General features: G+C 37.5%; 1 protein-coding gene across 1 annotated transcript in view; it reads right to left on the bottom strand.

Moving 5' to 3' along the window:
• Nucleotides 1-4,055: 4,055 nt before the first annotated feature.
• Nucleotides 4,056-27,878, bottom strand: part of VIPR2 (vasoactive intestinal peptide receptor 2) — a 47,349-nt gene continuing 23,526 nt past the window's right edge. Inside the window, exons 5-13 of the mRNA XM_015853314.3 lie at nucleotides 23,693-23,790; nucleotides 20,594-20,735; nucleotides 18,210-18,360; nucleotides 17,259-17,319; nucleotides 15,116-15,185; nucleotides 11,948-12,039; nucleotides 9,257-9,386; nucleotides 9,131-9,172; nucleotides 4,056-8,354 (exon numbers count right to left, since the gene is read on the bottom strand). Coding sequence (XP_015708800.1) covers nucleotides 8,184-8,354; nucleotides 9,131-9,172; nucleotides 9,257-9,386; nucleotides 11,948-12,039; nucleotides 15,116-15,185; nucleotides 17,259-17,319; nucleotides 18,210-18,360; nucleotides 20,594-20,735; nucleotides 23,693-23,790 — 957 coding nt within the window. The 3' untranslated portion in view covers nucleotides 4,056-8,183. The remainder of the gene's footprint in view (nucleotides 8,355-9,130; nucleotides 9,173-9,256; nucleotides 9,387-11,947; nucleotides 12,040-15,115; nucleotides 15,186-17,258; nucleotides 17,320-18,209; nucleotides 18,361-20,593; nucleotides 20,736-23,692; nucleotides 23,791-27,878) is intronic.

Genomic DNA, 27,878 nt, shown 5'->3' with positions numbered 1-27,878 from the left:
AGCCTTGCCTTGGATCAGCCAATCTTAAATTAGTAGGATTGGTAGTTGTGGGGCTCATGTCCTTATGGTTCCATTCCAGTAGGTAACTTTGTTCAGAACGTCTTTGAGTAAGCCAAATTGGCTGTAGGTGGGATTCACAGTAAGCATCCTTCAGCTGCTGTAGTTAATGTCACAGTGTTTAAGTCTGGTGATAAGACCAAGAGCCACGATTTATATGAAATGCTTCCCAACTGTCTTACCTTGTCTGATAATTCCTGTAAAAATGCTTTTCTTGGTCTGGTGATGTGAAAGGCTTTTGCCTTTTCTATCTTAGTGTTCCCCAACTTCACTCAAAAGATTGTTTTCTCATATGCAGAGAGCCAAAAAATGCCCTCTCTGTTACCTAAAACAGGCAACATTTCAGTTTCGAAGGAGAAAAATACAATTTATAGGTGGATTATGCCTAAAAATCTGAACTATTCAGCTTGTGTAACACTGTAAACTTGAGCAAAGCTGTTCAGATTCTATATGCAGTGTACACTTGTGACAGTTTAGCTGCCAGTTTAGCTTCATGCCATATGTGTGTGGAAAGTGCTCAATCAGAGTTCACCATGAAGACTGGCCACAACACTGGCTTAAATGGGCTCTTTAGCAAAGCTATCACACCCCTCTTTTTCCCACCTCCTGCTACATGTGGCCCCTCAAACCAGCCTTCCATTTTCCTACCATAAAATCTTATTGCCTTAGACCCTAGCTTTGAACCCATTTATGCCCTAAATGCACATCCTTTTTTTTCCCCCCCTCCAAACTCTCAAAAATAATTCTGTATGTTTTTCCTGTAATTTACTGTTTGGAGCTGATCTGAAATTAAGAAAAATGCTCTAAAGCAGTCAACTGTAAGTCAGTATGGAATGTCAGAAGCCTCTTTCCACCCTGTGAGCCAACCAAACACTTGAGTATCCAGATTATCCAAATAAATCACTATTTTTTAAACCCGATGACACATTTATTGCATGAGGCAAGTTAAAAACCACTCAAAACCATTGCCAAATGCTGAGATGAATAATTACTACTCAGAGGAAACAAACTATTCATCAAAGACATTTTGGGGACATGTATAGAAGTAGAGTTGTTCTATTCATGGACCAGTATACAAATAGTTAATTGGAAGAATTTTTCTAGGCTAGTCTTGCATATAGAGCACAAAAAAGGAGAAGAAAGATAAGCTGAGACTAAAGATCTCTTTATAGGACTCAAATTTTCTTCCAGAGTATTTATGCCGCCAGTACTGTCTGTTCATCCAGGTGCAATGGAACCATGTCAGACAGAATCTAAGGCTGAAGCAAGTGTCTGAAATAGCATTAACAGAGTATCTTATGATAACAATTCAAGCATTTTTGTGATTCACTTATGTTTAAAATTCTGATTTGGAGAAGTTTGTAAGTTCCTTCTAATCTTATTTAGATTTATTTTTCCCTGAAACACTGGACACAGTAACACAGTTAAGATCCTGTAGTAGCATAGGAGCTCAGAGACGTGCAATAGGGCTATGAGGTGTCATGCCCTGATGCTTTAGACATACACCACATTACCTCCTCTAAGTCATATAAAGAATTTTTTCTTTTCAAGATGCCATTGGGCTTTTTCAAAACTTTGGTCCTGTGTTGAAATATTTTTCTAGTTTCCAGCCTCAGTTTATAAGATGTCAACCAATACCTGACTTCACTGTGAGGGTTGTAAAGTACCTTCCTACCATATGTCACAGGAGTGGAACCCAGTCGTGATTATTTGGTTTAAATTAAGTCGCAGATAATGTGTGAGAAACATTTGACTATAGGTATGTTCAGGTTAAGGGAAAAGGGCCTGAGGGGCAGTGTCACTGCAGGGCTTGCTGACCCCAGCACAGGGATGTGGCTGTCCCTGCTGCAGCCCCTTCAGGCTGCAGTGCCCTGGGACAGAATGGGCTTTCCCAGAGGCAGCATCCCTGCTCAGGCTGGATTTTTGGCTTTGTAATCAGCCCTAAATGGGATTTATAAATAGAAGGCTTAACTGAGATGTTTAAAGTTAAATAAAAGCAAATCAGGCCTGCAAAATATAGTCAGCATTGCCTCTGTCTTCCAAGCTGGGGTCATCTTATCTTCAGGGCATCAGGCAAGTAGCCAGAGCTACAGACTGTGCCAGGTACACGCTGGCCTTTTAAAGGATTGTTTTAAACTCATTAATGACATAATAATTCCACGAGTCAAAATGGTCCTTCCAAGTACCTAGACTTGCTAATTGCTGTCCTGTGGTCACAGAACGGGATGCTGTGGCCTTTGTAGGCAAAATCATTAAAATAGTTCTTCAAAGATAATGTGTGTGTGAGGGAAGCACTGTTTTTCTTCATGTTCTTATTGTTGAGAAAGGCCAAGCTGAGTGCTCTCTAACAGAGGCAGTATGGTTGGGATACTTCTCTGAATGGCAGAATCAGCAAGGATGACTAATTGTCTAATTCACCAGCTGCCTAATATACAATCATTCTTTACAACACAATTTTCTATAGTACTTAGATTATATTTCAATTTTCTTCTCATGAATACAGTTGTGCGTAACAAAATATTTCCCTGTAGTCAGGATCCATTATTAATTACACTGTTACGAACTTGCTTATTGATTCATTCATTATTTGCCAAGTATTTTTCATATCCTACAGAGATAGGTAGAAAAAGCCCAAGGCACTCATTAAGAGCAGGTGAAAAATGTAAGCAGGAAATCAGGGATGAGCAGTGGCTGGTGGGTATTGCTAAATGAAGCCTTTTAGAACAGAGAAGCTCACAGCTCAATAGGCTTGTATTGAAAAGCAGTCCCAATTACAGAGGCACCAGCTCAGAAATCAAGGACTTCAAAATAGAGCTTGGCTCTTTGATTTCATTTTCCAAAGCTAAAATTAGTATTTAATTGCATAACCCAAACACCGACTGTATTTTGTAGCATATATCCAGAAAAATCTTTCTTTTGACCATTAAAAATATAGAACTAGTTTGATTTGATATAAATTTACTCATTAAATGCTTTGATACAGTATTTCAACCTAAACTTCATGTCAGCAAGACCACTATATACCCCAGCCTATGTTGTTAGGAGAAGATGAGAATATTCAAATGCAGTCAGTTATAAATACTACTCTGTTCTATCATTAAGAATTTTTATGTTCTTCAGTTGGACATGTAGGGACCTTCCTATTAACACAAGAGCACAAGGAGTTCCCACTGAAAGCCAGGGCTTCCCCATTGTTACTGCCCAAACTCTACTACAAGCACAACACTGTGGGGAAGCTATACACAGACTGCCTTTACACAGCAACCTGCAACTTTGGGCTCAGGCTGCTGCCTTTCCTGAGAAGTTGGGCTTGATTCCTCCTCAGTGTGACTGAATGCAAAGGAGTTCAGACTGATACACTGACCACAAAGGTGTATCAGTGAGCTGGGAGAGGATGAGAGCTCAGCTCCGCTCAGCTCTCATCAGTTACCCCTCCCAGTAACATTAACTTCTGTAATGCCCACAGATAAACACCGGAGGAAGCAGACTCCCTGGCCCACGAAGGATAGCAAAACAGCTCTCTATCATCTGTCCCTGTGGGGTGTTGTTGCCTGTTGAGGTCCATGCTTTGTTGGGGTGGCTTTTGTGCAAGCTCACCTCTTTTGCTGCCACTGAGCCCTGCTCCTGTTTGTCCCTCTCCATGTGTCACTCCCATGGCAGGGGCAGCCTTGGCTTTTCCTGTGCTGTAAGATTCCATTTCAGTCCTACTGCTGAGGAACCCTCAGCTGCCAAGGCCAGAGAACCATTTCCAGTCTTAAGATCTATTTTCTGAATGCACTTGGTTTTCTAAAGAATGCACACTGTAAATACATGAAAACAGATATATATTTCTTCCCTTGAAGAGGTAAGATATATAGTGTTCCCTCTACATAACCTTTATTTTTGTGGTAGGTCCATTATTTGGTGCTTCTCAAAGACACCCAGGCAACACATTCAGGCAAGATGCAGTAATCTGGACCATCACAGCCAGCCATGCAGGTATAGACATACAGGGGAAGTTCTGTGCAAAATCTTTAAACTTTTTATTCTGACTCCTCTTCAGTTCATCATGGTGTTCTTAATTACTGTTATCACTTATAGCGTGAAGATGTAAACGCTTGTTTGTTCACAGCTTTATATACAACATCACAGAGAGGGCTGTTAGGTGGGTGACACAGAACAAAAAAAGAAGAGTAAAACCAGAGGAAATGTTTAGTGAATTAAAGTATGAAAAGGAAATCTATTTACACGCATTAATCTATACATCATATTCTGTACATTTTGTAAAAAATAATCACATTCATTTACATCATCTTTAATTGTTACTACACTCAACAGATTAAAAGTTATAACGACAACAAAAGAGAATTCCAAAGCAATATCCATATTAATGCTACAGGGAGGGGGGGAAAGCTGCAGGTTATGAGAAACTTACTATGGTGCTTTGGCGAATAAAGAATTTGGGGACATTTCAGCCACTGTTTTTGCTGACAGTGGAAATGGTATGAACATACTGTCATCATTGGGCAGAACCAGGTTAAATGCAGAATGGTTAAATCCTATCAAAGAATGCTTTTTTAAGTAGCTGACACACTGGTTTACTGATATGTGCTGATATACTCTTATAATATTAATGTCAGAATTTATTGTTTTGATGCTTTTCATTTGAGCAACAGAATAGTACTGTATACTACCTGCTGCTGTTTGGCTATGTCAAGGCGGTAGTACTGACGGCCCACAGCTTATTTAGGCACTCGTGGTAATGTGAAGGAACTTTTGCTTGTAGAAGTATTTCCTGTATTACATGGCTCCAGTGCACTCCAGCGTGGTATGCACTGAGTAGCTGCTACAATACATGTTAAACACAACCCTTCATGGAAACCAGCACTGCTGTTTTTCTGTAGATGAAACTATTCTAAATTTAGATGAGGCAAAGAAGGGAAACAGGAAAAAACATTTGAGGAAATGCCTTGGATTCAGAATTTTAGAGATGTTTAGTTTCTCAGGAAATTAAGATGGTTTCAAGTGTGATTCAAGAGATTTCTAGTATTCACAAGCACTTTGTTTTAGTGTATGACCCATCTATGAAAGGCAAAAAGGCAAACACCTGAAAAAACAACTGCTGAAAGCTGGACCTAGGCAAATCACTACAGGTCATAAGGCCATTGGGTTTATCATGGAGGGCAATCAACCACAGGGACATCTCACCGAATGGAGTAGGTAGGGATCATTCATTGCCTTCATATGAACGTTTATGGGAGGATAAGTTTTGTCAATCAGCTTACGTGGCTTAGAAGAGCAAAGTTAGTTACCATCTGATAGCAACACAACTGAACAGACTCTTCTGGAGAGGCCTAACTGTAGACATAGGGTGAGAAATCTTTAAGTTCTGTTCAATTCAGTTTTATTCTATTCTACTCCACTCCACCCTACCCTACCCTCAGCTCAATTTATAGTAAACACAGGAAAAAAATGTGATTCAGTTCATGTGCTGTAGATGCACACCAGAACATGGGATGAATCACCTACAACTAGCGCCTACTTCTTTATGACCAATATGGAAGGCACTTAAAATGAGTCTTTAGCTCAGAAACAGACATTAGGCTTTTAAGGGCATAAATAAGGGTAAATAAATTTTACTTGTATTTATCAAGCACCTACCTAAAATCATCATCTCTAAAGAGGAAATTTAAGTTAATTTTATATATTTAGGCTCTGATCACCATGAGCAACTAGGCAGTAAGCTGTCCATGTGTCCCTTGGCCACTAACAGCAGGTAATGTGATAAAAATCACTCAAAATGAATGGTGTTGCCTGCCTGGCTCCAAGGCAGTAAAGCACAACCACTAAGTACAGTACAAGAGAGAATCTTGTCACCGTTCTTGTTTAGTTAACCCAGCAGCACACATGACGTGCTATTGGCTTTTCAGTGGGAATATAATCCAGCAGGGTTCCTGCTCTGGAGCTTTTATGACTCGGTTTGGATCCTGATGCAACCAAAGTGAGAAAGGCAGTAAAAGAATGAAGAGAAGTAGAACTAAATCACAAGGCCCTACAGGCAGAGTATACACCTTCACTACTTCATCCACCTCCTCCCCTGATGCTACTAAGACTGAATATGAACTATGTTCAGGGATGAGAGAGTGAAATGTTTTCTTGTGTTGTCCTTTTTACTCTGAAGAGTCACCAGCAGGACCATCTGACTCCACAGTGCTGTGTAAAATCTAATGCAAGACAAAGCTATTTCAGTGCATCGTAGAGATGTGAAACACCGAACAAATGATAGATTCACCAAACTGATTTTCAGTTTTTGCACACATTTTAGTGTAATGTGGACTTTGTGTGAGAAGGCAGGTGGAAGTCAAGTTCCACGATGACGGGATGATGCTTGAAATTTGCATGAAGTTATTTGGATATGGGAATTCTCTGGAAGTAGAAAGAAGTGAGAACATTGCCCTCTGGTCTTTACAGACATGCAAATTGTTGCATAAAGCACAATGAAAGTCGGTGTCACACAACACTGGTGAGTGCTGCCCATGGGGCAGTCTTGGGGCGTTCCTGTCTTTGATCTGACAGAACTGTGTATTGCTCCAGTGTAATCCCATTACAACACATGATGTTTGACCAATAAATAGCTAAATCAAATCAGAACAAGAGGTGCACAGGCACTCTGATAACTGCCAACTGTACTCCCGCTAATATTTTCAGGAGTGTACATGAATGCCTGCCAAGACATTCCCTTGCCACTATTCTTCCCTTTCCTTGGCTGTATTACTGACCTTGGATTCTGCTGGCTTCATATGATCTATCATCTGAGGTTTCAGGGCAATTGCTGTTATCAATCAACAGTGCTCATGCTAAACTTGTCATTTAGTGTGGACATGGTTAAACAGAACATGAAAAGTAAACATCATTTCTTTCTTTTAAAACTGCAAATGTTCTGTGTGTATTTATAAGATCTTGTCAGTTCCTTGTCTTTTTTTTTCACAAAGTGGCTGCATAGGAGGCTTGGTGTAGCTGAGAATCCCTTCTATTTATGCCTTTTATGGTCATTTTTAGGCATTGTGTTTATTTTTTTGGAGTCATGGCCGCAATAGAATTTAACATCAGCTCAGATAGATACAGAATAGAATCAAACTAAGAGAATTTACATTATTCCTTAAATGGAGGTTCTAATGTTACTGCAATACCTCTTGTTTCAGCTGCCAAGTATGTAGTTCTAGAGACATAATTCAATGAAAATATTAAATAAAAATGATACTTTCAATGGGTAACACTCTCCAAGGCTGTTCATCTTATGATAGACGGCTCTAGCAATAAAACACCTCTTCACAAAACTGTTTAATAAAAGATCAACACAAATCTCTTTGATTTTAAACAGAAAAGTACGACTGGTGATTAGAACAGCACTACTGGCAAATGCTGATGTTTTAATCAGAATGATTACAACAGCCTTGGACTGCAAAGGCAATCCTATGTTCAGCACCAGAACGTAAAAAACATGCAGTTTCAAAGGGGACAACAGGATAGGAATCAAACTGTAGAAATTAACCTCTGCAATTCTTAGCTATGCAATTAAGCTAATAAGCCTTACTTCTTTTTTTTCCACTCTCTGTAAAGTTAATGATTTCCCAGATTAGCACACTAAGCTCCCAGTGTGGTTAATTATAGCCTCACATTTCTTTATTTTTCTTTTGTTTTCCATAATTAGGAAAGAATTTTCTAATCCTTAAGGAAAGTAGTATTACCTTAAGTATAAATATAGTTTAAGAAACTTTCCTGCTTCCGATCATAACCTTTTCAACAGGTACCAAAGCAACCTACATTGAATAGGATCCCACACTTCTGTTTCACAAGCAGGCTGGAGGCAAAAGGGACCTTCACAGTAAATGAGTTTTTGAATAGTTATGGCTAATACGTGGCAAGAGAACATAAAAACTAGTATGAATGTCATGGATAAAAAGAACATAAACCATCCATGGGGCAGGTATCTTTGTTATTACCTGGCTGACTGCACAAATCAATTTTCCAAGTATCAACATATAGAAAAGCAAAGCAATAAACTGTACATTATAAAAAATACCACATTAAGCTGCATATTACAAATGTATCCCACAGTTTTTGCATGTTTTGGGAACCCAGGTCATTTATATCATGGTGGTCTCTGTCTGCATGAATGACTGAGCCCTTGAATTCCGATGGAGCTGAGAAACACTTTCTGACCCATTTCGAGAAATGGAGCTGTGTAGTCTGTAGTCTCTGCCTGCTGTCTGCTTCCAGCACAAACTCCGCCATTTTCTTTTTAGCTCTCCTTGTACCTGTGTTAAAAAGAAAATGCACAAAAGAAAGGGTAGTTAAGTACTGGAATAGGTTCCCCAGGGAGGTGGTTGAGTCACCATCCCTGGATGTGTTTAAGAGCTGTTTGGATGTGGTGCTCAGATGTATGATTTAGCAGAGTGCTGTTAGAGTTAGGGTACTATGGTTAGGCTGCGGTTGGACTTGATGATCTTTGAGGTCTTTTCCAGCCTGAGTAATTCTATGATTCTATGAAAATGAAAACATTCTTCTTACTTGAGGAACTTTTCCACATTTACTGGCTACTAAATGGGGGCTTCTGGGAACAACTTCTAACCAGTTTTTACAATACTTAGGTGAAAACTGCATCTACATTGTTTGGGAAGAGAAACCCCATGGCTACCTTTAAATTCAGATTTGTATCACTTATGTTGCCACAAGTGGCTTTGAAATAGTTGCTAGCTATTAGTCACTTGTACTTAAAACATCAAATGAAATGATTAGCCTCAAATCAATCATCCTATGAATATCAAAGACCAGAACAGCAGTAGATTAGAATGTCAGTTCCCAGTGTAAGCAGGTGTCTTCTTCAGACAGATTCCTCCTGACACACACTGAATGCCCTTAACTCTCCACCCAAATACACTGATTTCTCCTGCTGCACAGAAATGTGTATATTTTATAAGCAGGAATTCAAATGTTTTCTAAAACAGCTACATGTAACATAGAGTGGAATTGCAGAGACACTTATTTATACACACACTGAAAACAACATCCTCAATATAAAAATGAGACTTACCTCACTGTTCAGAAAACAGTACAGGACTGCAACAATCAATCCCTAGAAACAGAAAATAATATTCATTACTTGGTATGCAGCACTAATCTAAGTCAATAAAACTTGAATAAAAAGTTGAAGAGTTACCTGAAAAGATCCCAAACACAACTCAAAGATTATTTTGTAATTGTTGGAACTGCGGTCAGGAAACAGAGCAAACACTGTGTAGTGAACTCCAAATAATGGAATAAGCAACAACGTGGATTTTGCAAGTCTCCTGGGTAGATGAAGCAGAAAAAGCCAGAGTTTAACGGTAAGCTCCTGCTTTACTAAGGTAAGAATCTAATGCAATTTCATTTAGATAATCCTTACATGACTTGCGTTTTATCAACAGCTAAAGGAGACATTTACTAAAAACTGTTTTCCTTTCAGGCTTGCTGTAAGATTATCCACACAGTAACCTTTACAGATTAATGTGTGCAGATTAGAGATTGCTGATCTCGTGCTCTTCCAAAATCTGGTGAAGGCTCCAGGGTCTCTCTAAATCAAAACACCCTTTTTCCATTGACGTCTGGACAGCAGTAGGGTTTAGGACCTGTCCTCTGCTGTGCTTCTTTGACACACAGCAAGTTCCCAGCCTGTCTCACAAGAGGCTATTAGGCCACTCAAGACATTTTTTTTCATGCATGAATCACCAAATCACTTAGGTTAGGCCTAACCATACTGCCCTAACAGCCCTTCACTAAATCATGTCCCTGAGCACCACCATGAAGCACTGAGAGTGGACAGGCATCCTTCCTTACTGCAAAATTTCAGACAGTTCTGTGGAAAGGTGGATGCTCTGTCCTAATTTAGTATTTTCTGGTTCATTTATTTTAAATTGGCACCTGTAAGGTTGCTCATACAATTCATACACAAAGTAGGCAAGGAAATGCAATCCAGAATAATCTCGGCTGTGAGATTTGAATCAGAATTTTCAGATTTACCTCCCAAATAATGATAATGTGAAGTAAATACCCATGAAAAAATTTTAATGTTATAAATTCCGAAATGTAATTTATCATGAGACACCACTGAAGTTAAGAATGTGAACTTTTCATTATTAAGCAGGACAGTTTTGACAAACTGCCTGTGAAACCAGCGAAATGATGAATTGCTAATTATCCCTTATCTGTCACTCGTTTCACTCTAATGACATCAGCTTTATGTATTATGGAGGACCAGTCATGCGTGATTATGGATGTCTCGTATCAGATAAAATTCAAGAAGTTTTAATGTTGAGTACCATAATTCATCAATCTCTGGGTGAACCTAACTGGATTCAAGAATGAAAGGAAGCTGCTGTGATTTCCCCCACTTTATTAGAATGGTCAAGGTATTACAAGCAGTTTTATTTTTTCTGTGTCAGTCCTCATGGCCATCCTTCACTTATCGTGTCCCAGAGGCTACATCTGTTTATGCGGAAATAATCAGTTCTGACAGCAAAATTTCTCGAGAATAGTAAAAAAGCCTCATACGTAAAAGTGATATCAGTAAGTGGTAGCAACAGGGTTTCTCTGGCAGAAGAAATTCATTTACAACTGAAGGAGATGATGATGGCAGTAAATTTCCTGGTTTCCCAAGTGAAGTGGAAAACTGATTTTATTTCAACTTAACCTTTCCTACTGCAAAAGTAAAATGAGCATCAAAAAGGATGGAACCAGGTACAGACAAATGGGACACAGGAAGAGAAGGAAAGTGATGATTTGAAATGGGTAGTGTTTGTTTTATACTGTCACTCGATTCATGTAGCAATATTTCGTCTAGCTGATACTTTCTGTTTTAGTGAAGGAAAGACACAGGAAAAATAGCCTTACACTGCACTGTATTTTAGAAAGCACATTTGCATTTTGAAATATGAGCCTTCCAAACCTTTAATTTGCTCTGTTGAAACAGTATTTCTTGAGAAGGTTAATCTGCTTGCTCTGGTTAATCTGCTAAAGAATACCCCAACCAAACTTACTCAGGCAATCAATTGGTAAAAGCAAAGAATTCACATGGGTGAGCAGTGAAGGACAAGGCTGCTGTTACAGAACTAATGCTGCAGTCAACTATGGAAAATGATGGGACAGACAGGAAGGAAATGCTTTGCTTTTACAAAATACATAAGTACCACAGGGAAACAAAGTTTTCTCTCACAAGAAAGAAAGAAACTTGAGTAGATTTCCTGCCATATATACCTGTGTATGTCAATGTGCTAGATAATACTGTGGTGACTATAATTTCATCTAGGTTGATTTAGTTCTCTCACGCATTCAATTAATTCAATAACACAAAAACAAAAAGGAACTGAGTAGGTCTATGAAGCACATTCTGTTTCCTATTAATAACTTATGGGAACAAATTCCTTCCAACTTCCTCTGAAAATATATTTTAATATTAAAACAAGAAGTGTTTCGTAAATGAAAAAAAAAAATTTAAATAGGTTGAAGCCATACATTTTGATATTTGGATAATGTTTGTGTTGAAATGAAATACCTATACATTAAAAGAAAAATACTATTTCTTGTATTTTTTTGTGTAAGCATATCCTTTCACAGAATTAAACTCAAGTTGAAGAGAAGCTTGTTGGTCTTTAGGAAACTGCCTGTTTTTTACTGAGTACAGTGTTTGAAAAAAAAATGTTACTCTCTACTTAAACATAATGTTACAACCTTTATTAAATCACACCTAAAATGTGGAGCTTTTGAATTAAACATAATTATATTGTCACAGCAACTGCTAGTAGCAGGTTTCAGCCCAGTAAATCTTACAAGGATTAGTTTAATTCTACATAGAATGCCTAAAAATATGACTCACTTGTACTGTGACTGGTCATTTCCTCCCACATCTGGTGATCTTAACTTCTGGAGTAGGATTCTTATAATACTGATGAAAAGTATAAAATTCACCTACAAAGAAAACAGATACAATGATGATTTCAGACTTCTCCATTCAAGATGCAGCACCAAGAAATGCTTATCAAATCAGAGTTATCAATCAACTCAGCAGTCAGCACTGTGTACCTCCTGCTAGAACTCATTTAGCTCTACGCAGTTAAATCTATTGTCTGTTTGTTATGTCCAGTGCACCTCTACATGGCTACTAGTCTTTGTCTGGAAAAGCCAGGTATGTTCAGACCTTGATCAGTCTATAACATCCAAGATTAACACTCAGAAGGACTGAAAATCTCACTCACGTCACTTCTTCATTGGCTTCTGGCATCTTGCATTCCCTAACTGTTCTATTCCTGGATATTCTGGTACATTAGGAAACACAGGCTTTTAATGAAGTAAACACATATTTTTCAGGCAGATTATGAGTTGAAAGTTTGACTTGGTTACTTATGTAAAATTAATAGGTATCAGGCAGTATTCTTGCTGATTAAATCTGTGGAATTAAATACCACAATACAGTGTACAGACTGAAGGATACATATTAAGTACAGATATGTGCACTGGAACCATTATTTGTGAACAAGGAGAGACCCTCAAGTTCCTTATATGTTTGCTATCCACAAAACAGGGGAAAATAGAAAAACTATCTACTCTAATTTGCACAAAAGCAGAATTACTTCTTTTTCCTGACAGACCTCACTAATTTCCACCACAAAAGAATAAACTGTCATCCTTTGGTTCCTGAGGCATGAAATCATCTGCAAAACTTTAAAAAGGTGACTCACATTCTTGACTGTCATACACATATTGCCTTTAAGTCTGTGTTTTCAATGTGTTACTTTCACTCTGTAAGAACAGTCTTGGATTAATGAAAAACATGCATTCTTGTTTGGAGTTTGAATCATTCCTTGACACTGCTGAGCTTGTAAACCCATTCAGAGGGGACTAAGTGTCCTCCGGAGATCCCTGCCAGCCTTAACCATTTTGAGATTCTACAAAAACCCTTTGAGAATGATGTCTTTCAATAGGATATAATATGTATAATGTTGAATGAATATCTAAGAACAAATAAAATGAGAATGTAATGTGATTGCAGACAAACTGTAAGACAAAGGCAACTGATGCCTCTTTACTGGAGTAATAGCAAGATGCTGCTGACCCTATCAGTCTACACACATTACCTGAGTGATCATTTAAACTGCCTTCATGTTGCTTCTTTCTGCTGTTTATTTTGCTACACTATTTGCTATATGAGATAACATGATGAACATTTTTCATCTGTTCTGTAGTTAAAAGTACAGATTCCACCGGAAAACCCCTCTTTCTCAAATGAAAGGAGTTCAATACAGTGGAAGGACGAAGAAGGCAGTTGTGGAAGCAGTTTACCAAATGCATGTCACTCCAAATTAACTGTCTGGAATAGGAATCTCTAATTAAACAACTCTGAGATGCATACAGCATACAGGACTATGGCAATCTGCCAGTTAACTTTTTCAAAGCCAAAACTGTCAGGAGGTGATAGCAGAAAAGGCTTCTAACATACTGCATTAATTGCAGCTATTCCCACTTAGAGAAGTTACTTCATAACTTGCTTTCACAAAACAATTTAGTGCTGGATAATAAGCATATAGTTAATATAACCTTCTGAACACTGAAATGTGTTTTGATGTAGCACAGAAATCAATGGAAAACAGTGAAGATTTTCAGTATAACCTGTCATCTGTGCTTTTCCTCCATGCCATCAAAAAAGACAGTCCACGACAGTCCCGCTGTACCATACCAGTAACTTAACCAGTAAAAAAACAACATGGCTGCTCCTTTGCCTTCGTCATCCTGGTCCACATGTTATATGTGTATAATAAATGTAAAATGGACTTTTACTGACTAACCAGTACTTCATTTTCTCCCAGCGCATTTCCTACTCATCTGGAATTCAAGTCTGCCAATGAACAACTGGATATCTTTTGTCTCCTCACCTAGAACTTCTATGGAGAAGTACTGCTTTATGGCACATAAAGTCTCAGCTCAGATAGATAGCTGTATAAATAGGACCTCCACAGGCTCCATAGGACCTCCATATGTTTTTCATCTTTCTGAAAACACCAAGTGGTTTGTTTTGCTTTCATCTTTCAGTATATTTTGTATACTCCAGACCATCTCCTGAGGTTGGATTCGATGATCTTTGAGGTCTTTTCCAACCTGAGTAATTCTATGATTCTATGATCTCCCATTCTCCAACTCCTTTGAGGTACCTATATCCTCTTCCCGTTGTAACTCTGCTGCACATCTATTTCTGTGTATACTAAAACATTTCTTGGAGCCCTTGCTTCATGCCATTTCACACTATGCTGCTTACTCTTTAGACACTATAGAAATGATAGGAAGTTTTCTCAAAATTAAAGTAAAGCCCAAATGTCAATTGTGGGCTAATTTGGGCTTCTGAAATTTTGTATAATCTAACAATGCCCTAACGTCAAATGTTACAACTAAAGCACGTGTATCTGAAATGAATTAATTTGCACCGTGTCTATTTTCAGAAATTGACATAAACAATAGATTATTATGCACAAATTTAATTACACAGCCATCACAATGAACAGGAATTTTATTATGCTACTCCAGTAATTCTAATGAGCTCCACATAAAGCCCCATGAAGCATACTCAAACAGTATTCTTTTGCATTAGGCTACCAATTAAGGAAAGATATACACGGCTATATTTTTTTTATGGCTGCAATAATATTAGATTCTCAGTTGCAGAGCTATCCATTTACAGGCAAAATCAAATCTGCAATTCATTGAAAAGTATAATTAGATTTTTGTTTCCCCCAGGCTCATAAGGAGGAGCAATGTTAAAGAAAGAACAAAACACAAATAAAAGCAACTGTTCATTTAATAGGAGGCAGATAAACTTTGAAGGCAACAAATCTTAATGGCCTTGGTATCTTACATTATAACATGTCTCCGATAGTGAATTTCTTCTCATTAAAACAGAATTCTTGCTCGTCTGTAACTAGCAGTAAAGAGTAATAGCTATATGCACTGCACAAGGCTGGACTGATATATAATTCATGCTTCAAAGTTTACTTACTATAATAGAAATTAAAATTGGTATTCGTATAACCCACCAAGGACCACCATGCTCATTTGTATCCCAGCAACTATAAAAAAAAGAGGGAAAATTGTGTTGACACTAATAACATCTGGCAAGCAAGATCTATGAAGTGAAGTATTTGCTATACAAAAGTCCAAGAACATTAAAATCACAAAGAATTTGGAATTTAATCTTTTTCTGCTTTTTATTTTTGTTTCCCTGCTTTCAATACAGATATTCAAATCAGCTGTAATACTAGGCACCAGACCATAACATTAGAAATTATGGAAGATGTTGACCTTTATGAAAACCAAGTTAGTTTCACTTTGTGACAGGACACTTTTCCAGCAGGCACTTAACAACAGCCTCTAGGTAGCAGGAAGATCTAACACAACTGACAAATACAGTTTAAATGACATAATTTCTCTGTGGGATATTTACGTTATGGATGGCTAGAACTGGTTTAGGAAAATATGAGACTGAACCTGAAACTTTGTCTGAAAAACTGAAAATTTAATTTTTACTGTCAGCAATTCTGATATAAGTACTTTGAGGATGAATGCTCTGAAAGAGTAATTTTAAGCAACAGCAATAACCTACAAACTTCCTCTGAGACAGTAATGATGAAGGAGAAAGGAGCTACCCTTCAGTTTACAAGCTGTAGGTCTTGCAAAGAAAACAGAATTTATTTGTGACATGGTTTTTCAGTTTAAAAGCAGTACTAAACAAAAAATATCAGCCAGATCCAAAAAAAGTGGAGTGTGATAACTGTTTGTCTCACTAGCTAGGAACGATCCCCCATTCCTTAGGGCCAGTGGAAGCAACTCCAATTTTCCTAAAAATATTTGAATCTCATCTTCCCTTTCCATGCCAAGAATCAGGCCCAGCTCTAGTTAGTCACATTGCTTCTCTTCTGGGAATATAATTTAGATATACCAAAAGAATTCTAGATTTCATTCTATTGTTTTGCTAGTTGGTAAATTCACCTTCAGCTATCTAGATAAACGGTTTTTATAGACTGTAGCAATTATCAGCCCTATTTCGTCTTACGCTTTCTGTATTTCCCTCCATCCAGTAAAGTGAATTGGTGAAAAAACTAACTAAAATTCTTATTTAAAAAGCATAGGCTGGGGGCAAAGTGGCTGGCAAGCTTCATGGAGAAAAAGGATTTGGGATCGTTAACTGACAGACAGTTGAACATAAGCTGTCAGTGTGACCAGTTGGCCAAGGCGGCTGGACTCTATCAGAAACACTGTAGTCAGCAGGAACAGGGAAGTGATCTCTCCTCTGTACTCAGCACTGGTGAGGCCACATCTTCAGTACTGTGTTCAGTTTTGGACATTTCACTACAAGAAAGGCATTCAGGCTCTGGTGCATGTCCAAAGGATGTCAACAAAGCTGGTGAGGGGTCTGGAACACAAGTCTCTTGAAAAACATCTAAGGGACTAAGATTTTTTATTCTGAAGAAAAGAAGGCTCAAGAGAGACCATTTCTCCTTCTACAACTACCTGAAAGGAGGTTGTAGAGAGGTGAAAGTCAGTCTCTTCTCCTGTGTTACTAGCAATTGGACAACAGGAAATGGCTTTAATTTGTGCCAGAAAACGTTCAGGTTGGAATAATTTCTTGTCAGATGCGGTGAAGTATTGGAACAAGCTGCCAAAGGAGGTGGTGGAGTCACTGTCCCTGGAGGTGTCAATAAAGGTGCAGATGTCACACTGAGTGACATGGTTTAGTAGTACGGTGGTGATGGGTTGATGGTTGGAATAGATGATCTTAGTTGCTTTTCCAACCTTAATGAGTCCAGGATTCTATGAAATTAGGATGTCTAGTTCTGCACAGCTGCACAGAATCCAAGGACTACCACCGCTATTTTAAGTATGATTTTGACTTTCAAATCAGATAGCTCTACATGTAGGTCTCAAAGGATAACATCAGTTATAACCTCTCTCTAACCACTCCTGCACTTTGCATTTCAAAGTAAATAGGAAGCGTAAGATGAATGCTGAACATCCATCCCTTTACTGAAATTTTGTCTCCTTCAGAAAAGCAAACTACTTTTGTATTAACACCACTGCATACAAAACATGACTAGTACTGGCACAGTTGCAGGCCTTAAGCTTTCTCTCCCCAGCATACTTACCCAGTGTCCTCTAAAATAATCCGTGTCACTGTCCATGTAATAATGAATATGGTAGGAATTCCTGAAATTGAAGCAATGGGAGCAATCATAAGAAAGTTCAGACTAGTAGCAACCATTTATTTCCCAAATATCAAGCATATAATAAACAATTTAGTAAGGGTGTGAGACCCATCAGATGAGCTAGGATATAAGCAATGTGTTACAAAGTCTGCAGAAAAGTGGTTATATTTCTCATATAGTTTTAATTCATTGCTAATACAAAAGCACAAGCCTTTTTTATGTGTCTTTCAAGCTGTCAGAGGGATCTGTAGGGACACAGATACAACTTAAGCATTTCCAATGTATTTGCAAGGACTATAATACAAAACCGAAGAGTTAAGTCATTTCATAAGGATCCAATCCCATATACTGCCTTGTTGTAACTTCCAAGCAATACCTAGTGTTTTACGATCGCTTACTACTGGAAGCTTTATCCTACTCTGTCCCTACCTCACTGCACTGTCTGTAATTTAAAGGGACAAGTCTGTTTACAAACAGATGGAAAATACTATTGGGCATTTGAAAAATGCAAATAGCAAAGCACAGCCTGTGGCTGTGCAGCTAAACTTTCTCTCTCCTCCCAAATTAGGACAGAACCACAACATCCTGTCCCTTCATCAACACCTGGGCATTGTCAGGAGTGCAGTCTGGAAGAAGTCAGAGCCAACCAAGAATATGTTACCAGTTAGGGTTGTGTAGGATGGATGAGGATAGAGGCTTTGTGATTATTCCCCCCACCCTCCCAGAATGGCTGAACCTATGCTGGAGCTGATGAGGGGAACTAAAGTTTCCAGAGTCATGCACATGCATCTATCATCCAACAGAAACTGTACAATTACATCCATTTGAGATACTGAACCTAATACACAGATGAAAATACTTTATTTTATTGGACAGCGTTTACGTTCTTACCCCATCCAATCAGCAGATAGACTGGGAAGTGTCTGTTGGGGGAGAATATTAACACAAGGAGGATGTGGAGGTAAAGTCCTTCAACTAATAGCCAGTAAAAGTTCGCCATAACACCATACTGGAAAAACACCAAAATAGCTTTGCAGCCCACCTGAAATGTGAGAACAGGGGTCAGAGTTGTTGCAGGAAAGATGCTGTTTTATTCTGCTATTATATATTATGAATCTCTCTCCAGAAGAAGCAGTTTACATATGCTACCCCCAGATTCAGTAGATTTTTTTTTTTTTGCCTCTATCATAATCATAGCAAATAAACTCAGAAATTTTTAAAATGCCATAATACAAATACTGCAAAAGAAGGTGGTTATCAATAAATGCATAAATTTTCAGTACTTAATGAATGGCTATTAGATTGAGTGATTGTCTACTAGGTCGCTAATAAATAAGTTAAAATTTCATCTGTCTTCCTAACACAGTAAAAGTTAATAATGAAATTGCTTTATGAGTTTTTAAAGGCTAAGCTCGAAATGGAGTGAAAATTATAAATTTATACGCTGAATCTTCTAAGCAGACATGGAAGAAAAAGCTGAATGGACTTATAAAAAATGTTTTCCCTTTAGAAAATGTTATTGTTTCTTAATTAACAAGACACATAAAATGAAGTCCCAGTATACTCATAGTCTGTGTGCTAATCTTCAGCATTCATTTTCAGAGGTCTGCACTGCTGATGTTTCACGGTGTTGGCTGCTACCACTTTAGCCCTTCTCAGCAGGAATCAAGGATGTGTGAATTGAACATCCAAATACTCCTGCTGAGACTGAGCTGAGAAATGGGATGAATGCAACAGACTAAACAAAATGGACTAAACAAAGCTTACAGCTTCTATCTACTTCCGTCCCCCCCCCCCCACTTCTTTAAATACTCTTTATACATCCACTGCTTTTGTTAAAATTCCAAGTATATCAAATCCCTAGTCAGGTAATACACTTATTCATTGGTTGATACCTCTGTCTACACAAGTGTCTGTTATGTGAAATACCCTAAGTTAACCTAGACTCCAGCAGCTGGTCCAGAACTTTTTAGTATCAATCAGCCCCACATGATTTCCTGGATAACTCAATGCATTCTAATTAACACTACCTGCCTGACACATTCAGAAATCTAAATAGAAGCACAAAGTTGAATTAATTTCACTTAACTCTAGATGCATAAGAGTAAGGTTTCTGATGTAAGACAGACACCATTTGATACTTCAGCTCATGAAGAGACATAGGCATGTCCAGAGAAAGCCTTGGATCAGAGATAAGCATCTCATTGAGGAAGCCCTGAGAAGCCCTGAGAAACAGCTTAATTTAGTCATCTTGTTTGGTAGAATTAATCTGACCTCTGGACTTTATATCCATGGAAAGGATATCCACTGCAGAGCAGGAATGGGTCAGAACATTTAACATGGAGAATGTTAAATATTTCAAAATGCAAGCAAAAAATTTGCTTTGATGTTTATGGCTGCTCACAACCAAATTGGCAGTAAATGTCTAAATATTTTCTCTCCTTGCAATTCCAATCCATATTTACCACACACACTCCATGCAATTATGTTCTTATGTACCAGAAACCTACAAGAAAATATTTTCCCTCCCTGCTGCAGCTAATCCTGTACTGGACATCTTTTCAGATACTGAAGGGTGAAGGCATCTATCAATAAAGAGTAAGCCAAAATTATAGATCACAGAATGATAGAAAAACCTGATTTGGAAGGGATTCCCAAGGATCACTGATTCCAGCTCCTGCCTCCACACAGGAACCACACAAAATTCAAACCACATGTCTAAGAGCATTCTCCAAATGCCCCCTGAAGTATGTATCAGTGTTATTCAGATCCAGTTAACTCTGTCCCACCCAGACTTAGCGCACTTGCCAATAATTCAGGTAATAATGCGTCTGTGATATTCAGAAGATTAGACAATAAAAACAACTCCTGCAAGTATCTACATCCCTGACTCATTTCATTCCTGGACCTCTGAAAGAGCTGCTGGAACACTTCCAGAGAAGGTACCTTTTACCTTTCTCAGCTGATGGCACTCCTGTTTGCCTTAAAACCTCCCTGGATTAATTCAGTGGCTTTATTTAGCTATAGGAGGCTGTGTTTTATTTTGGCAGATGACCTGCTGTCTGTCTGTACGTGGACAAACAAAGCAACAACAACTTCTCTTTCTTCTGCTTCTTTTACTTCTGTCTACTTCTAACAGATCACTTGGCCAGTCATTGTATTCTCTATAGACCTGCTTACACTGTCAGCTTGGTATTCCTAAATATTTACAAGCATCAGGAGGACAATTTAGTGACACAAGAGTATTATGACAGAGAGTAAATGAGGTTTATTACCCATGAGGTTTGGTCCTCTGGACAGTGAGCTGTGTTGGAGCTGGAATAGAGAATATCATCCTTGACTAAAACAGAGATTGCTCTTAGAATGAAGGAGAGGAACAGGTTCAGATGGATGTAGTTCCGAGTACAGTGAAGTTTTCTAAGGAGAGATTTAAAAACAGTCATTTTAGATTTCAAGACAGAATGCCTCTTGCACACTTCTACTAATCTCTGGTTGTTTCTTAGTCACAGGAACATTAAGTAAGAGCCTACTCTTTCCTCCTCCATCATATTGTCAGTGCTTCCTCATGTTCCTTTAACATCACCTCAATATCGTAATCATTACATGCAGTCCAAGATATATAAATAAATGATCTCTAAATCATTTTCAGCACTGCAGACGAAAAGATCCCAATGGTTTTTCCCCACTTTAACATAAGTTGACAGTAAACACCAATCATCAATTCATTCTCTTTTTGTGGTTTTGTTTGTTTGTTTTATTATTAATCTGTATTTAGTATTAATCTGCATAAATTGCAAATACGCTCATCAATTTTTTCCTGGTTTTATACTTAATTTCTTTAATTCCTGCATTTCTCTATAATAATGGCTTTTTTTCTTACAATGTATGTCAATGCCAGAACAATTCAAAATGCATGCAAAGCATTAAATTGCCGATCCTTTCTGTCCAGTGGGACGTAAAAATTATCTTCTTTAGTCATGTTTAGCATTCTTCAGCAGCCATGTGAAAGACTCACAAACAAATGACAAATTAAATATTCCAATTAACTGAATAAGTGTTCAGGAGAAGTTAGTTTTAATTTGAATGCTTTTCAGTTAAGACACATTTTTTCCAAGATAATCCCATATAACAGAAATTTGTTTTAGCAAATCCCCAGAAACCAAGCAAGTGAGAGGTGATTTTTTTTGGTCAAAATCAGAACTGTGAACTGTATCTGGATAATAGCCAGAAGCCGGGACATTTTAGCAAGCTGAGCAATGAAAGAATGAAGATGAAATAGGATGTTACAGCTAGACCTGTGGTATGCAATGCCAGCTTCTAAGTGGCCTTCATGTTTTTATTTTTGAAGAACATTTCTACAGAACACCAAATAAGATGTTCTGAAATGACTAACACGAGCACAGTTAGAGAAAGCATTGGGAAATAAATGACAAATCCATCTCGCTAGCCTGCAGTTTGGCAAAGGACATAATACCAGGCTGAACTTAGAGCAGTTGTTAAAAAAAACACTGATTACTGTGGCTGTACTTGTCCTTCGCTGAAAATGGTTCCGAGAAAGGCTGAAATACTACTACTAACATTTTGGACAGCAACAGACTTTTCTATGGAACTCAATACATGTGAAATACATACAAGATGGCAGTGGAAGAAAATATTTTTCATGACTAACTTAGATTACTACCTTTCATCCCCTTCAGTATATGAAATTATAACGTTACATCTCCAAAAGGCTGTCAAATCAATCTTTCAGAGGGGGTGGTCAAACAATCTTTTTTATTTAGGGCTAGGTACAATGATTCAGAGGAACAGAAATGGTGTTTTTTAACAGCAAAACAAAAGCTGCTGTCCTATTCAGTGTGACTCATGATAGAAAACTATATTGAATCTTGACAGACAGATGATACACATAAAAACACATCTTATTAAAAAAAAAAGATTCAGATTCATCTTTTTCTTCTTGGTAAGATACACATATTACAGCCAATTAGAGAATCTGACCTTTTTTTGGTTTTGCTATACAGGAGTTACCTTGAAGGAAGTATTCTAAGAGCTGCATAGTAAGTAAATTGAATCTAAGTGTTATACAAAAAGATGCTGTTCTACAATTCATTTTCACTCTGAGTTGAGAAAAAAACCCAAACATGATTTAAAATATCTGAAAAATATTATTTCTTTCAAATCAGTTTTCATTTTTCTAAAACTTTGTGATATGCTAAAAGTCAGACATTTAAAATGAGAAAAACACTGTAAGTAGGGTAAAGGTACTTCTTACTAAATCAGAATTATTACTTTTAATGTTTAAACATTACACTCTATTCTGAGATGAGAAGATCATCTAGAGATAAAATCCTTTTGTTTTGTAATGCTTCCAAACCTGTCCTTTGCATATATTAACAATGAGAGCCTACCCAATGGTTTTATAAAATCAAGTAAGGTGGGAATCATTTTTGGAACTGCACAGAACTGGAACTGCATGGAAACTTTCATGAAAAATCACCTTCTACTCATCCAATGGTTCTGCCTTTTTTGTGCTGATATTTTAAACTGGAAAGGCTTGAGGCTGTATCTGTTCTGACTGATATAACATACAATGACTTAAACAACAGTACCTGAAAAAGAATTTCCACTTCTTTTTCATGTCCATGTTTTCTTTCATAAAGTAATACTGAGTATATTCACGATTGAATGCAGTATAATTTGGAGCATACCAGTCCAGCAAGGCACAGTTTTCATAATGTCTGGCTTTAGAAATACCCAAGTTTAAGTCCTAATCCTGCTGGATGAAGTCAGAGTTTTCACAACTCTACTGCTTTAGTGACTTCAGTGATTTTTAACTACCTCCTCAACTACCCAATCTCCTTTAGTCAGTATGATTTAAAAAGTTGTTTAATGTCCTTTTAAAATACAACAAAGACAGTTTACTGATTACATGCAAACACGAATGTATTTCAGGGGTGAGTGAACTACCTTCACAAATACTATATTGAAATTGCCTATAAAGAACCACTGTCCCTTTCAGGGCAAAGTATACTTGGCTGCCCAATTGTCTGGGGTTAAGACCAGCATCCTACTTATTTTCGAGGACAATTTGATGCATTGATTTTTAAAATGAAATAAAAAGTACTTTATAGATTCATTCCTAAATGATTATTCTTTACATAGATTGCAATGTCTATACATTTATAACGTGCTTTGAATTTCTTTTTAATGACTGGTGCTGGCAAAAATCCTGTTAGTATTACTTTACTGTCAGCTGTTTGAGAACAATGTAAAAATGATACTTCTCTTTTTTTTTTAAAGCTGGGCAACAAGTAGTAAGGCAATGAGTAAAACTGTTTTATTATTGTGCATATTTACTAGTGAAAAATACATACCTGAAAAGGCAAAGAATTATACTTCCTGTTGTGAGAGCAATCAGAGATACGCTGTGACCAAGGGTATAAATTGCCTTCACTCTTACATAGAAGTTGACCTGCACAAAAACATACATATGCTGAAACCACTTACTGATTATTTGAATTGACTGAAGTGATATAATTTCCATTAAATAGCTCTCAAGACTAAATAAATAGCATTATTTTTCATGCTTTGCTCTATAGAATGCGTTAAGAATGTGTTACACCTTTATTCCAACGTATTTTTGCAATGCAGTGTATCGAACCAATAGACATCAGTAGAAAATTCAGCCTAAGTAATTCAGTCACACAGACTGCAGTTTTAACTGATTATTCCATGTCAATGAGGTAAAAAAAAATGTATCTGGTTAAAAACTTTGACAACTGAAATGGAAGAATGAGATGCAGTTTGAAAGAATCGATTATCACTGAAAGAGGCAATCTCTCAGTCCTTCTGCTCTAGCACACTTAGTTATGCATTTATACATGAACTTAATTTTAAGGACATTTGAGTCCCATTCATTTTAAGGGCATGTTTATATTCCATTCATTTCCTAATCTGTATGTTCAAATACTTGTCACCCAAACAGCCCTTTCCCATTCCTTATTTTGTAAACTTAGTTGCTGAAACTTGGAAAGGAATTATATCAGTAGAGGAGAAGCAGACTGAAGTGTGCAGTCTGATTATCAACTACAGTTATATGTAAATTTGTTGGCTATGTATTACATTAAAACCCATTCTGAATGACGACGATAATGCTAACTGCTCTCATAATTAAACTGCTTGTTCATTTGTGCCTACAGCAAAGTGATTACATGGACATTATCTTCCATGAAGCTAGATAAAATACTAAAATTATAGAATTTTCCGCTATGTGAAATAGAAGTTTTTAACAGTGATATGGAATACATTAAATAAAGAAGAATTTCTATACGTACTGCACATATTTATAGCACTCAGATCTTATAACTGCATTTGTAAAAGCAGCAAAAAAGCAATACCTTTAAGTAAACTGTTAGAAAAGGGAAAAGTAACTCACTTAAAACACTGCACTTCTATTCAATCTGCCCTGCCCTGCAAAATCACTGTAAAAGGATGCTCCAATAAATATCAATTTGGCAGCCTCGTGACCTATCATCAGCATTAAAGGAGGTGAAGAATTTTATTCCCTGACCTTGTGCACCTCAAGTGTTGCAAAAACACACTGCAAAGCCTGGAAACAATGCGCAGCACTTCCACAATATGTTGCTCTACTTGTTATCATCTTGTTGGCATTTGCAGGCCCCATTAAAATGCTTTTCTGCAGAACATACAAACAGAAATCTGGAGGGTCTCTAAATCAAAACTTCTTAACATCCACTGTGTAAATACTGTAAATCTGAAGGAGATAAATGTCACTTGCAAAAGAAGTTGCAATGACAGCAAATCTGCGTTGTTTAAATAATGAGTGGAAGTTTTCATGTTCAGTTTCTCAGAAAAAAAATGATCAGCAGAGATGCCCTTTAAATAGCAACACTGATGCTCAACTAAACAGAAGTCATCACAGTGCACAAGAGCAGCAATGACGACTCTGCTAGTAATGATAAAAACCATACGCATAAAACCCGGTAAGTGTAGGGGGACAACACAGGGAATATATTACAATACTCTCATCTTCTTGTCTTGGGAAGCACAAAGTAACTTAACAAAATCCTGCTATGTTAAAGCAACCATCATCCCTTTGTAACTTGTATTTGTTGGTACTCTTCAAAGGGTAATCACATAAACCAGGACTTCTGATGCAAAGTGTGTCCTTTACAACCCCTGGTAGAAATGATGTCTTCCCTCTCACTTGGGTTTCTCATTGTGCTAGAAAACCTTAAAAAGCTGTATGGCCCCTTTATGCTGCAAAATGGCACAAGTGTTTTATGAGATGGTTATCCAGTCCCCAAAGACAGTCTTCTGCCAAGCAGCAGAAATAACTCCAAGACGTGTGTAAGTCTGGCACATATAAGCTCATGCATTTGCTGTTAAACAGATGACCACATTGATCAAACTGTAGGCATCTAGAAGTACCACAGTCTCTGCACTCCAGACAGTTCCCTCTGTCTAGGTGAATCACCTCCTTTCTGCATCCAAAAATTCTCATGCTGACATTTTTATTAGGCTTTGAAATACTTTTTCTCAGAATCCTGTAAACAACTGCACACATATGATACATGGGAAGTATTAGAAAGCTGACAGTAATAGAAATATTGCTATTTTGGAGTAAGAATCCATAAAGATATTTGAATTACTGAAATACATTTGCTTACACTAAAGACACTAGCAATATTGTTTATGTAGTTCGGTTGCTAGTGACTACTTATCCCACATTTACACGGCAGATCAGAATCCAGTAGCTACAAGAAGTAATTCCAGCGTGCACATTTCCTTTCTACAATGCAGTAGCTCTTCCTCAATGTTTGGCACTTTTAAGAACTCGTTAATCTGTTATTTGGCTTTTACCTGACACTGAACTTAGCTTCACAAAAACGAATCATAATGTCCTTTATCATTACTTCTGCCAAAGGTTTCCCACATTGTCTGCAGGGAGTGGATTTCAAATTCCATGAGTATGTGCCTTTATTCTTCTGAGTGACTAATCCAAGATGTGTAACACACACAAATGCAATCATTGCTACATGACTATCACATATATCAAAATAAATTCAGGTAAACTATATTAGTACCTTCAAGTTTAATGTTTTAAATCAATCAGTCAAAAGTGTGCTTTTTACTGATCAGTACAGAATACCTCAATTAATATCAGTTAATATCCTCTCCTTTCCAATACATAACAGAAAACCAAACGAAGAATAATAACATTCTAGCTACAAAATACATAAGCAGTAAGAAACTTGCTATTAAATCACTTTCTTTGTTGGCCAGACTATCTAAAGTGCAGCTACAAACTCATTACACTGCAGTGAGCGTGCCAAATTTAGCACCAGCTCATTTCGGATCAGTACATGAGATAAGAACAGCTTTGTTGGCAATCATGGATGATAATTTACCAAGTGAGACCGGATGAAGATATTGTCTCATCTGCCACCATCCCATGTTTAGTATTTGACTTTATCAACATGCTTACCCAGCTTTTCTGACTCTCATGGCAACATATCAGCTCCCCTTCTGCATCCTGAGATACTGATTGCAGGAAAAAGAACTGCAGTCAAAAGAGTCATTCAGTTCATCCCTAGCTAGAAATCACTTTCTGGTCAACACAATGGCATTGACATAATTAACAAATTATAACTATTACCCTAAATGCAGAGAACTACTCCTATTTGAGAAGCCCCATGGCACCAAAGACAACTGCATGGCAGATACGCCATAGGATCTCTTTGCTGTAATGGCAGTGATGCCAAGTTATGCTAGATATCTATGTTTATGCAATCATATCAGTGCCATTTGCGCATACTAGTGATTAGTCATATACATCTCAAACATATATCTTTCTTCAGGAATTTTGGCTTGCAAGCTGAATTTCACCTTTCCAGTTTTTAAAACATGTGGTAAGTAAGTTTATGTAAATGACTTGAGGAATTCAATGTGGTTAACTGTGCTGGTGTGGAGAAGATCTTAAGACCCAAGAAATTTGTTCTAGCTCCAGCTCTGACATTCTGAACTCACGTCCAATCAGGTAAGAAAACCTACTCTGTAATGTGAAAGTTTTCACATTTGACTTCTATTCTGAATGGAGAAGAAGAAATCTCTTATTTTTTTATCACTTCTGATGCAATTACTTGCAATTCAACAAGTCCATTGCTTATAAAACAGTACAGTCATCATCTAATTCTCATCAATGTATTTTTAGGATGTTCCTATTCCTTTAAAAGGTCCAAATACACCAGATCTACAGAAAGACTGTATCTTCTCCTTAATTTTTGTCTTGACATGGAAGTATTTGTTTAGGAAATACGTAAATTGTTTGGTGCCAAGTATATAACATGTATAACTATGTTTAGACTGCACTGCCTTTGCTCATTTTTTCCCTATCTTTGCCCATCTTCATTTCAGAATGACTTGCTCTGGTCTTACATTTTTCCCCTCATTCCTACCCTCGACACAGAACAAGCTGCATTTACATAAATAAAGAACAGAGAATCAACTGATTTACAGACTCTAATGACCCACGGTCAC

This window comes from Coturnix japonica, chromosome 2 (genome assembly GCF_054131305.1).
Source record: "Coturnix japonica strain WE chromosome 2, WE-NBRP24, whole genome shotgun sequence".
NCBI lineage: Eukaryota > Metazoa > Chordata > Aves > Galliformes > Phasianidae > Coturnix > Coturnix japonica.
Note: the sequence above shows the minus strand (reverse complement) of the source record. Positions and strands in the feature narration are given on the sequence as shown.